At 34.4% G+C, this 13,113-nt stretch overlaps 1 protein-coding gene across 3 annotated transcripts; it reads right to left on the bottom strand.

Annotated features, from left to right (window-relative positions):
• Positions 1 to 4: 4 nt before the first annotated feature.
• elmod2 (ELMO/CED-12 domain containing 2) lies at positions 5 to 10,464 on the bottom strand. Of its 3 annotated transcripts, none has more exons than XM_051703534.1 (9): positions 10,436 to 10,464; positions 9,673 to 9,820; positions 9,519 to 9,547; positions 9,159 to 9,256; positions 6,251 to 6,380; positions 4,898 to 5,031; positions 4,736 to 4,804; positions 4,007 to 4,140; positions 5 to 1,150 (listed from the first exon to the last, which is right to left on the bottom strand). In XM_051703534.1, exons 2-9 carry the CDS (start codon positions 9,815 to 9,817, stop codon positions 993 to 995), a joined length of 897 nt encoding a protein of 298 aa, XP_051559494.1. In that variant the 5' UTR covers positions 9,818 to 9,820; positions 10,436 to 10,464; the 3' UTR covers positions 5 to 992. The 3 variants fall into 3 exon arrangements, with proteins under 3 accessions (XP_051559494.1, XP_051559495.1, XP_051559493.1); XM_051703535.1 differs by lacking the exon at positions 10,436 to 10,464 and adding an exon at positions 10,166 to 10,293; XM_051703533.1 differs by lacking the exon at positions 10,436 to 10,464 and adding an exon at positions 10,155 to 10,286.
• Between the last annotated feature and the right edge of the window lie 2,649 nt (positions 10,465 to 13,113).

Here is a 13,113-nt window from a genome sequence, read left to right as displayed (position 1 = left end):
AATCTGAATTTGTGGAAAATCCCCAACAAATTAATATTTTATTCAAAATTGATCATTTAAAAATTAGCTCTGTAATATGCAAGCAAATATATTATTTTTTACTGTTCGTGAAATAGTTAAGAACAAATCCAAATTATTTACTGCAAGTTGTAATGTTTACGAAATGCATGTAGAAATGCAAACATTTGTTTATATTCAGTCGCTAAATTTATTCTTCAACATTAGGTATGAATCCAACGCTATAAAATTAATCGGGTCATCAAGAATAAAAAGTTACATCTTTGAAACCAAACCCTGCTTAAATAAGACAACGACACAGTGTTACATAAACATTTGTGCATACTGTACAAATGCTGTACTTTGGAATTGAGTTGAGGTCTGAACAACAATATTAACAGAACAGATAACAAAACTGATTAGATATTAAATACTGTACAACTCTCAGGTTTTAGGCCACATCAACAAAATGTACAGACAATGATGGGTCGGGGTTTATAATAACTTAAACATGCAAAGAGGTTGAATGCTCTGCATATAAAGAAATTTAGGAGGCTTAGGAAAAATAACTTCCTAAAATTATCTATTTTTACGAACATAAACTTCCTGAGATGGGTAAACATTACAAAGAGAAGCAGGAGTCGCACAACCAAAACGGTTAAGTGTTTAGGGAATTCCAATCTATGAACTTGAGAGTTTAAAATGTTACTTTAAATGCACTAAATTATATAATTAGTAATACTTCACAGTGGAAATCTTTTCCCTGACTATGTAAAGGCAGCTAACCAACCAGCTCAACCCCTCTGATGTACAGTTTATACAGTATTTTGTTGTGGAATTATTATTTAATTTTTCATGCACATTGTACATTTCGCTACTCAAAAACTATCATGGAGTCAATTGGAAAGTGACAAAGAAAACAAAAACAACTGTTCGGGTTTCCTTTTTCGTTTGATTCTCATTCCTGTATTTGTAATAGTGTTGGAATGCTGGAATCACTTTTTTGGGTCCGCAGTCATGATTAGAGTGACCTCTGGTTCCTGGAGTTGCCCTTTGACCTTGTCGTGAAACTTCTCCCTGTAGCGATTGAACTCCATGATGCTCTCTGGCTCCTCTTCCAACCAGAACTTATCAAACTCGTACGCCAGGTAACCTACACACAGTAAACAGAAGAATTTGATGATCATAACAGTGAAGATTTTGTAGATAAAATGTCTCCATGTCATATTTCACCCCAAAATAAAAATACAAATATTTTGCATTAAAAAAATTAACTACATTTTTATTTAAATAAAAACTTTTGAGTATTTTGCTGTAATAAATTTACAAGAATACGTTTTTTTTATTTATTTTTTTTTATTGTAATTCCCAGTATTCTCAATGGTGATTCTCATCAGCATAATACTGCATTTGTTTTACTGAATTTCAAAAAAAAAATAAAAATAATAATACAATGTTTGTTTTTAATCAGCATAAAATTAAAGGCAGCACAACAAATAATACAATGACGTATAAATACTTAATTTAAATATGTACATTTTTAAACATTACAGTTATGAGAATCTGATTTCGTATCATCGTAAAGAAAACTTTTCACATTTTTGGATGATATAGATTATGATAACTTCTGAGACTCTCAGCCTAAGAAATTGCTGAAAACACCCCCCCCCCCCCCAAAAAAAACATTGTGGGTTTAAATAAGTCGGCTCCAAAAAACTGCTTTTGTTTTGTTCCCAATCATGTCAAAATGTATCTGAGAAAAATGTTGTGTTGATACGACAAAGCAATCAAAAGTTATAACATTACAAATATAAATTATCTTAGTGTCCAAAAGCCTCTCCAAACAAATAAAACATAATAATTGTACATATGAACTAATTACACATGCAAACACAACAATGACTAAAGGTTTGCATAGAATGCAGACACGCTTTCAGTTTTGAGATTTCACAGAATGAGTTTCATTTGGATTTATTGAGTCTGTCTCATGTACTTGGCGCCATCTCCTGGTGGCCGTATGTAACATTGTGCTTCATGTGGATTATCTAATGATCTATACATCAGATTACCTTGTGTGAGGGCTCGTTTGAAAGATAATTTCTTCCTAATTCATTGCTAAGTAATGGTATGTGATATTTTATGTTTTGTAAAGTTTCGTGAAGTTATAAGCAAAAACGTGGCATAAAAGCAACACCAACATAATTGTCAAAGACATACTGTATACTTTGCTATTACTTGCTATATTTTTGTCTGTGAGTAATAAAAATAGGCTTGTATTCTACTCTTTGAGTGCTTTCCAACAACATATGACACATGGCTATTTGATGAGTTTGATGTTTTTACCAATAACAATAATATGTACAGTGCAATTTTTTTAAATAAATGATCAAAACGGACACTTCTGATTTGTCTGCAAATTTCAAAGCACTTGTTCAGTTTTGGTCATAATGTCTGCATGCATTGGAAAGTACAGCTTCTAACCTTTCAAACGATACCAATTTTGTGTTGGTCAAGTATATTTATATATAAATATACTTAAGACTATTGTTATTCATATTTTGACAATTCTTTTAAGCTCAGGCCCACCGGGTTAAATTGTAAATTACTTGTATATCGTGGCAAAATTAGTTTTACTGACATTGTTAACTATTTAATTTTTTTATTTCAATAATTAATATTTATGTATTTCTTCTCAAATCCATATAAAAATTGCTGTTTTACAGTGACAAGAATTAGTCTAATTTGAATTGTTTTACTTGGTGTGACAAACATATGGTCACATTTTTGCTTAAAAGGAGTGTTTATATTGTATTAGAAATAATTTATTTTTATGATTTATGTCAATATAAATGCTGTTTTCAACGAGTCAGTACTACTGCAGCCACAAGGGGGGGCGCTGCTTACAGATGTTAGTGGCACGCAAACTTTCTGAGAAAAGCAGCTAATTTGTGTGTCGTCTTCTTTTCTCCTGATTTCTCAGGTATGTTCTATGTCAAAGTTGTAAAATAAAATGTAAGTGTAACTGTAGCCAGCTGGTGCATGCTGTGCAGTATGTGTAAAACTCACTCCCCTCAAGAGGCGCACTAGCGACTGATGCTAGAGGCTGTAGACTTTAGCCTCCTTGTTAACACCCGCCTCCCATGCCGGAGACCCCAGTTCAAATCTCGCTTGAAGCGCCTTGAGCAGGACCGGTTACATTGTTTTTTTTTTTGTAATTCCCCGTATTCTTAATGCCTATGATACTGCTTTTTAAAAAAAACGTAATTACATTAAAAAAAACCTGTAATATAATTATTTTATTTATTTAATTAAATACATTTAAATTAGTAAAAAATAAAATAAAATCTTAATGTAAAATTAATTAAATTGTAAATTATTTATATATCATGGCTAAATTAGTTTTACTACCTTTATTAACTATTTAGTTTTATTTATTTCAATAAATAAAGAGTATTTTTATTTAAATACATATAAAAATTACTTTTTTACAGTAACAAGAATTAGTCTAATTTGAATTTTTTACTCTTTTTTTTTTATTTGGTAATCCAGTGATTTTTTATATTTAATCACCATAAATTACAGTCAGTATAGCAAATAATAAGATGATGAATAAATACTTCCCAATTTAAATATGTAATTGTTTTTGTTTTTTGCTTTACAGTAATGAGAATTCAATATTTTCCCCATGAAAAAACGTAATGGTCTAAACGGTCATTTTTGATGGGTTTGTTCCTGATATTAAACCCAAATGGTTGTATTTAGACATTTCTATGTGATTTGGTGCTCAGAAAAACAAGTCAAATCATCATCTAAACCCAATCTATTACTTTCCTTACTGAGCAATGGACAAAAAACAACACTGGTATGCTGCATTTGTTTAAAGTAGCTCATTATCAGACCACAGTCCACAGATATAAGTACAATAAGACCTCACTCCTGGAGAAGATATGATTGGACAACAGTAGAAAAAAGAACCACGGTATAAAAATAGAAATGTTTGCTTGCTCACAGTAGAATTGATGGAAGTGCTGCATTTGAGGTTTTCCAGATACAGCGTTATAGAAATGAGGCTTCAAAGCGCCACTCTTCATTAAGCTGTACGCCATCTCAGTCAGATTAATGCCCACTATTGCATATGAATACCTGCAATAACACAAAACACACATCATTTATTTATAGTATTAAATTGTAGTGCCATTTTGGACTATAAAGAACACCGAGAGTAGGCGACCAACATCTAATCATCAAGATATGAGTATTTTATAATCACGGTAACAGAATATCTCACAATATATTTATTTTAGCTGAAAGTTGAACAAAAATGGTTTATACATTACATAACCAGATAACAATGCCAATTTTTGCGAAATCCAATGAATGAAATACTTTACACATGAAAAATCATTCATCTCATTTTAATTTTGTCTCTTTATATTAGAGACATGATAGACACAAACCAAAAAATAAGATTACTGAAAACTAATGAATAAGTTTCACATTATGTAACACTTTAAACACTAAAAACAGTAAAACTAATATTATAAAACTGATAGTTCTGGCTCTACATTTGAAGCCGTTGTAAAATAGCTGCTCTACACACTCCCGTGAACACAAATCAATTGAATTCTGCTAGGCAAGTTACGATATTGCTCGTTAATTGTAACAATTCAACTCTGCTTCACATTACAACCCTTAATAACAACTCTGTCTTGACCAGCAGAGGAAAGGTCAGACTCACCCGAGTGTGGGGTGATTTGCATGTGACAGAACCTGACGGGCTTCATCTGTGAATGTCTCGCTGAAAAAACTGGGTAAAGAAAAAACTCCATTTAAAATGCAACAGGAAAGCAAAGAGACAAAAAAAATGTGACTTTTGTATAATTATAGACGTTGCACTCACACAAGGTTTGTGAGGCCCAGCATGCCCATGCCTCTGAAATCTGTCTTCGGGTCATCACCTTGGAAACCGATGTTGCCCCACTGTTTAGTTATCCTCGATTCCAACTTGGCTGATGGCATTAACAAGTCCCACAACTGGCAAAAACAGAGACAATCTTATATCATACATATTAGAGGTCAACCAATAGTGGATTTTGTCAATACCGATAACTAGGCTGGTGGAAAAGGTCGGTAAACCATTACTCGGCCGATAGTTTTTAAAATCTAACAATTTAATAAAAATAAAAAAATCTTAGTATTTCTTTACTGTGATAGACACAGAGACAACAAGAGTCCAAAATAAATAAAATCCCAGTATATTGTGCAACCAAAATCCCAGTTATAACCTGAAAAAAAAATTTATTTGGTGCACAATGCATGACTTTTAACTATGAACAAGACCAGAATACATCGGGGACTCTTATTTTAAAATGTCTGTGCTGCCAGTTCATAGAGGAACACAGAGAAAAAATTATAATTTAAAACTATCAGCACTGATTTTTGCTGATAAATGATAATTCCAAAAAGCAACTATCTGTGCCGATTAATCGGTAAAACCGATATATTATCGGTCGACCTCTAATACATACAGTACTGTGCAAAAGTTTTATGCACTTGTGAAAAATGTTGCATAGTGAGGATGTCTTCAAAAATAACGACATAAATAGTTTTCATTCATCACTTAATGTCATACAAAGTCCAGTAGACATAAAAAAGCTAAATCAATATTTGGTGTGACCACCTTTGCCTTTAAAACAGCCCCAATTCTCCTAGATACACCTGGACACAGTTTGTCTTGGTTGTTGGCAGATAGGATGTTTCAAGCTTCTTGGAGAATTCACCACAGTTCTTCTATCTATTTAATCTGTCTCAATTGCTTCTGTCTCTTCTTGTAATCTCAGACTGACACGATGTTCAGTGGGGGGCTCTGTGGGGGCCATGACGTCTGTTGCAGGGCTCCCTGTTCTTCTATTCTCATCTTTTCTATTTGCAAAAGTAATGTTTGGGAGTCTAACATTTATATTTCTTATTGACACATTAAAGCTGAAGATATACATAACCATCTTAAGACAAATGCTTTTGTGAAACATCTTATATGCCTAAAACATTTGCACAGTACTGTATGCACAATGTTTGTCGACAAAACTAATTACAAAAAACTCAATCAAATGCCTTTAGATCCAAATGTAAAAAGATCATAAGAAACATAAGTGTGTCCAAACTTTTGACACTTTATCACTCTGGTTTAGTCTCGTGTCAGCTGACCTCCTCAACTGAGGTATCAGATTAAATGAAATAAAATAAAGAAAGTCACCTTCAGGAGCATGTTCTCATGTTCCTCCTTATCAGAGTCAAACACCTCCTTTCGAAGTTCCTCAACTGCCTCAAACAGCTCGTTATAACCGTTTATTTGTAAGAGACATTGGCGAAAATTCACCTTAAACCTGTAACAGAGCAGTAGAGATTCAACAAGGAGTCATTTTTCTGGCATGTAAAACTGCTGTTAGACCTTGTTTAAAAAATATCCACAACATATACACTGGTGGCCAAAAGTTTGGAATAATATTCAGTTTTTGCACTTATGGAAAGAAATTGGTACTTTTATTCACCAAAGTGGCATTCAACTGATCACAATGTATAGTCAGGACATTAATAACGTGAAAAATTACTATTACAATTTGAAAAAAATGTTCAGAACTTCTTAAACTACTTCAAAGAGTTCTCATCAAAAAATCCTCCACGTGCAGCAATGACAGCTTTGCAGATCCTTGTTATTCTAGCTGTCAGTTTGTCCAGATACTCAGGTGACATTTCACCCCACACTTCCTGTAGCACTTGCCATAGATGTGGCTGTCTTGTCGGGCACTTCTCACACACCTTACAGTCTAGCTGATCCCACAAAAGCTCAATGGGGTTAAGATCCATAACACTCTTTTCCAATTATCTGTTGTCCAATGTCTGTGTTTCTTTGCCCACTCTAACCTTTTCTTTTTGTTTTTCTGTTTCAAAAGTGGCTTTTTCTTTGCAATTCTTCCCATAAGGCCTGCACCCCTGAGTCTTCTCTTTACTGTTGTACATGAAACTGGTGTTGAGCGGGTAGAATTCAATGAAGCTGTCAGCTGAGGACATGTGAGGCGTCTATTTCTCAAACTAGAGACTCTGATGTACTTATCCTCTTGTTTAGTTGTACATCTGGTCTTCCACATCTCTTTCTGTCCTTGTTAGAGCCAGTTGTTCTTTGTCTTTGAAGACTGTAGAGTACACCTTTGTATGAAATCTTCAGTGTTTTTTTTGCAATTTCAAGCATTATATAGCCTTCATTCCTCAAAACAATGATTGACTGATGCACCAAATGATCAATTTATCATGATTACTCAAGGATAAGGTGTTGGAGTGATGGCTGCTGTCTAGATTTGATCAAAAATGACTTTTTTCAAGTAGTGATGGTGCTGTTTTTTACATCAGTAATGTCCTGACTATACTTTGTGATCAGTTGAATGCCACTTTGGTGAATTAAAGTACCAATTTCCTTCCGAAACAGCAAAATCTGTACATTATTCCAAACTTTTGGCCACCAGTGTATACCGATCATAGAAAGATGGCTATGAATACAATAAACAAACCCATAGACAACTAGAAAAAGAGATGTTGTCATCTCTATGCTATTAAATTTAATTGATGTCATTTACAGTAAATGATGGAAACAACCAGGGGGAATTGCTCCCCTAGATTTGCCTCGATGCCGATAACTAAATTGGTGTAATAGACAGATAACCGATTAATCGTCCATTAGTTTCTAAAATCTAATAATTAAATGTTAAATTAAAAACGGTGTTAAAATAAAATCCTTACTGTGAGACACAGAGGCAACGAGAGTCCAAAATAAATAAAATTCCCGATGCAGTTTATTGCGCAACCAAAATCCCACTTATAACCAAAAACACAATTTGATTTGGGGCATAATGCATGACTTTTAACTATGAACAAGATCGAAACACACAGGAACACAGAGAAAAAATTATAATAAAAAAAAATAACTATCAGCATTGATTTTTTTCCCCGATAACGATAGTTTCAAAAAGCAACTATCTGTGCCGATTAATCGGCAAAACCGATACATCGGTCGAACTCCAAGAAATATGCACAATTTACAAAACAAATTACAATTTTTAGGAAACTTCCCCCGGCCTGACTGATGGTGAAACAATCAACTTTGCCTCACCAAAGATACAAATGTTATAGAAAATAAAATTAAGAAACAATTACTATTTGACTGAACTTGATTCAATTATGGACCGTTGTTCCACATATTTTCAATGAGTTTCCTTAAATTAAAATTACCATGAAATTGCAACTTAAATACTTCAAGTAGAGGAAACCTAACTGAATCGAGTAAGTCCAACAAAACTTTACAAGTCAAAATAACTCAAATGAAACTCTTTTTGTGATTTGCTAGCTGAAGTTAGGGAAAATACATCTAGAAAATAAAGACATTTAAATAACATTTATATTATTCACAATATGAGTTGACCTGTGATTTTATAATGGTCATACAATAACATTTTTGCTTTAATTATACTTACAACGGTTACAACACTCAGAAAAATATAGTGATCATTTTTACCATCATGCAATCAGGGCCCGTACTAAAGAAAAAGGGACTTTCACTTTCATCACTTCTTCTCAATTCTCGCATGTTTGTATTACTCACAAATTAATTTAACCAAGGGAACTTAAATTAACTGAGTTGATTCAACTAAAAATGTCTTGTCAGCTTTACTTAATCCATTTGCATTGGGACAACATGGATACTTTTTTGTTTGGTTAACTGAACTTGGGCAGAGGATTTCTAGATTCTAGCATGCTTTGAATGGGACTCGACAGGCAGAGTAAATGTTAAAATGAAGTGTTATTTTTTGTGTCTTTGTGCAAGATGAATATAAAGGGGGAGAATTGTTAGTTTTTAATGTTTTGTTAACTTGAGAGTTAAAATAATTTCTGTTATGCTGTAGTTTTGGGGGTTACCATAATGGTAAAAAGTGGATTGAGGACTAATGCAATTTGAGTATTCTACATATTGCTTTATCTATTGAGCAATTGCTGTGCTATCCATAGCATAGTGACTAAGTTGCACTCAGTAGTGCTTCCTTCCAGCATGTATTTTTAGCATGCTAAGATTTCCTCTCACTAGTTAGTTTACTGTGATTTCAAGAGAGGCTCACGTTGGATCTTTCTGCTCTTTGATTCTCTTTTCTCGAATGATTTGAGCAAGATGGTCCTCCAGTTCGCTCTCCTTCAAAGATAAAGCTGCTCGCAATACCTGATCAAACACAAACAAAAACAACAATCTTAAAAACGATTCATAGATGTTGACAGTGCACTAATATAAGCCACGTTTATCAACCAGACCACTATGCTTTGGGTAAAGAATCTGGGCCATATCAATGTTGAGCTAATATTCAGATAATAAAGTGCTTAAGCAGCCGGATGAAGATTGAGCAGGTTAAGTCCAATGAAATAAAGGTTATAAGATTCAACTCTGAATTGCATTTAAGTTACACAAAGACACCGAAGATGCATACCTTGCTTTTGGACGACTTCAGGGAATACTCTGCAAAGAAAAGCAACAATGATAGGTACACTACACCATTCCAATACTTCCATTTGTGTTATTGTCATAGCTATAATCTAAAATGTGAAACAGAAGGGGAAAAAAATCTGTAGTAGGTGTGTCACCTATTTGTGTTGTCCTAAGCGCTCCAGCTCTGCACTGGGCACAGATCCGCTGTAGCTCACATGTTCCCGTAACCAGCCCAAGTATCCATTTCACCCAGAACCGTAGAAAAGAGGAATAGAAATACTGCCATATATACCCCAACATCCTCTGAAATACAAACATGATCAGTTAGCTTCAGTCTTAAATGCATTGTTACACATATCAAAATGCAACATGATCACAACATACACAAACTGGACACTTTCCATGCATTTTCTTAAAACAGACTACATTATGGACATGCATGCTTGAGTGCATAGAGTTGCTACTAGCTTTTGTGTTAGACATCAGTCAAACAGACCACTCAATGCAAAGGAGCTCTGTCTGTTGATCCTTGTACTCTGTGCAAGCAACAGGCATAATGCTAGACATAAGCATTATTTCTAATCTCTACTCAATAACATTTGTGCATGCATACAATGCCTCTGTTAACAATGTGTACCATTAAATCACCTCTCTGGCTTTCAAATTAAGCACAAGTGGTCAAACGCATGAGATTGCATGTCTAATATAGTTGACACATGATGCTAAAAATCCAGAGACTGGTGAATCGTGAAAATGATCTGCACAACAGGTTGTTCATGCACGAGACAAACAAATAATGAGCGTACGTCCTACTAGTGACGCAATTCACGTTTCATGTGTTCACGTGTTCAGGTGTTCATTTCATACTACGTACTAAAGATTTCATAGAGTCCAGATAACTGTGTGAATCGCACTTACTAGCAGTATCTTCGCCCGGAAATGATTTGGCTTTCTGCGCATGTGCAGAAGAACTACATTTTCAATGTAATTGCGTCACAAGAGGGCGCTATAATGTAACATTTCATACACTTCAGAAAAGAAAACAGAGATCTTATATATACGTTGCATTTAGAGAGCGTAACCGTCAACTAGCGTGTTACGACAGTAAGTCACCGTTTACGGATACCATACAAATGAATGGGCAGAGCCGTAAACCGACACCTACTTATCGCAAAATGTTCAGCGTCTTTTCTTTTAAAACAGCAATTTTATCATAGTAAACTCACGGCATAGTTCACTCCAAAAGGATTGTTTAGTGTAAAACATATTGAAGATTAGTGGACATGCAGTCAATTCATTAAATAATGAGCTGTTTCTTCACAAAAGCAGTTTATTCAGCTTAATGTAGCATCTCCTACATAGACATCCATTCAAAAAGAACGGCCTCTTGTCACCTCCTCGTCTATGGGACAGCCGCATAATGCTATTTTAGGTTAAGCTTGCAAGCTCCGTATGTAGAAGGGTTCTGAAGACAATGTTTAATGTTCAAAATGCATTTATTGTTTTAGGTAAATATTACATTCTTATAAGTAGATGGTCAAAGAAGATTACAGCGTATATTTTATGCTGTAATATTTGAAGTTATAACTTTTCTTTCTTTTTGTACATTTTATTATTCTAGATATATTGTTTTTTAATCTAAAAAGAAACTCTGAATCAATGCCCAATTATTGTAAAAATCAAATAGAGATTTGTATGCATTTACGCTGAGTAAATTTTACTAAATGTATGTTAAATAAGTAATTGACTTATTTTATATATTTAGTTATAAATATATAAAATAAGTCAGTTACTTATTTAACATACATTTAGTAAAATTGTATTTCCGAGATAACTTTTATTCTGATGTACTACTATGTTGCTTGGCAACTGTTAAAATTCTGCTAAAGCTAGCCAGGTCCATGCATGACTTCACCTGTGTCATATTCTACCCCATTATGCACTTAGGGTGATAAACAATGGGGTCTTCCTCTAGGAGCCGTTGACGCCGGCCTAACAGGCCAAATCCTCCATTGGGCCACATTCAAATGTCAAAATGCTTTTGTCTTACTGGTGACATTGCTGAAGTAGCTAAATCAATTAAATCCAAAGATTGTAAACTGCAATACCAAAAAGACATTCAAAACTAATTCATGCGTTCATGACCTCAAGACTAGATTATTGTAATGCATTACTGGGAGAGGTCCTGCAGGTTCCATAAATAAACTTCAACTGGTTAAAAATGCAGCAGCAAGCGTGCTGACTACAGCCAAGAAATATGATCATATCAGCCCAATCTTAGCATCGCTACATTGGCTACCTGTTCGATTTCGTATTCATTTGAAAATACTTCTAACTACTGACAAAGCCTTGAGTGGTCTAGCTCCACAGTACTTAAGTGACCTTCTATCACACTATATTCCGTCACGTTCACTAAGATCACAAAATTCTGGCCTGTTAATAATACCTAGGATATAAAAATCCACAAAAGGAGGTAGATCCTTTTCCTATTTGGCTCCTAAACTATAGAATAGTCTCCCTAACACTGTTCGGGAATCAGACACACTCTCTCAGTTTAAGTCTAGACTAAAGACTCATCTATTTAGCCAGGCATACACCTAATTTATCCATCGACTCATAGTTATGCTGCATTAGTTACGTCTGCCGGAACCGGAAACACATCTCATATTCTATAATCCTGTTTTAAAGTGAATGGCATTAACGCTAATATTCTTCTATTTGTTTCCCTGTCTTAACCTCGGGATTCATATCCTGAAGTTACCAGAGCCTGCCAGATCCAGTTCTGGTCCTGCATGATGTCCGACTCCGGTGATGCCTGATATCCAACTCCCACTACTATATGTTCAAACTTTTTTTTATTATAGAACAATCATTATTACCAAAAAATAGGTTATTACACATTATCATCCTTTTTTTTTTTTTTTTTTTTATAAACCAAAACTTAATAATAACAACATAAACAACAAAACTAATGAAGAGGTGGGGTAAATGATCATACATACAAACACCTGAGTATACAAACACTACACCCCCCCACCACCATCCACAATCATATATCCAAAAATAATACATGATCATTAATCATTAAAGGGGGGGGGGAATACGACACCTAGCTAATTTGGAGGTAAAGGCTAAAATATCCAGTTGTTTAGAATTAAACCGAGACCAGACCTTTGGTACCCCAAAAATTGCTATAGCAGTGCAAATATCAGTACTGACTTTTAACACCTAATAATTAACCCAGTAATTTTGCAACATAGGACAAGTAAAAAACATATGACTCAAATTACACTGAGATGCACAACATCTATCGCATCTGTCTCAAATATTAGAAATATTTCAAGGGTTGAAACAACTACTGGATTATGTGCAAAGGAAGAGGGATTACAGGATAGGGGTGAAGTAAGCAAAGCCAACAGAGAGGTAGATATACACGAGTTTGCCTCCAATCTGCACCATGGTGCAGTGGACGAACTAAGCCAAAATGTTAACTTGTGAATATTTGCTGACCGATACTAAAACATAAAATTGGGTAAAGAGAGCCCACCACTCAATTGACATCTATGAAGCAAAGATTTCCAAATTTTGGGCACTTT

This window comes from Myxocyprinus asiaticus, chromosome 7 (genome assembly GCF_019703515.2).
Source record: "Myxocyprinus asiaticus isolate MX2 ecotype Aquarium Trade chromosome 7, UBuf_Myxa_2, whole genome shotgun sequence".
NCBI lineage: Eukaryota > Metazoa > Chordata > Actinopteri > Cypriniformes > Catostomidae > Myxocyprinus > Myxocyprinus asiaticus.
This window is presented reverse-complemented; position numbering and strand designations above follow the sequence as displayed.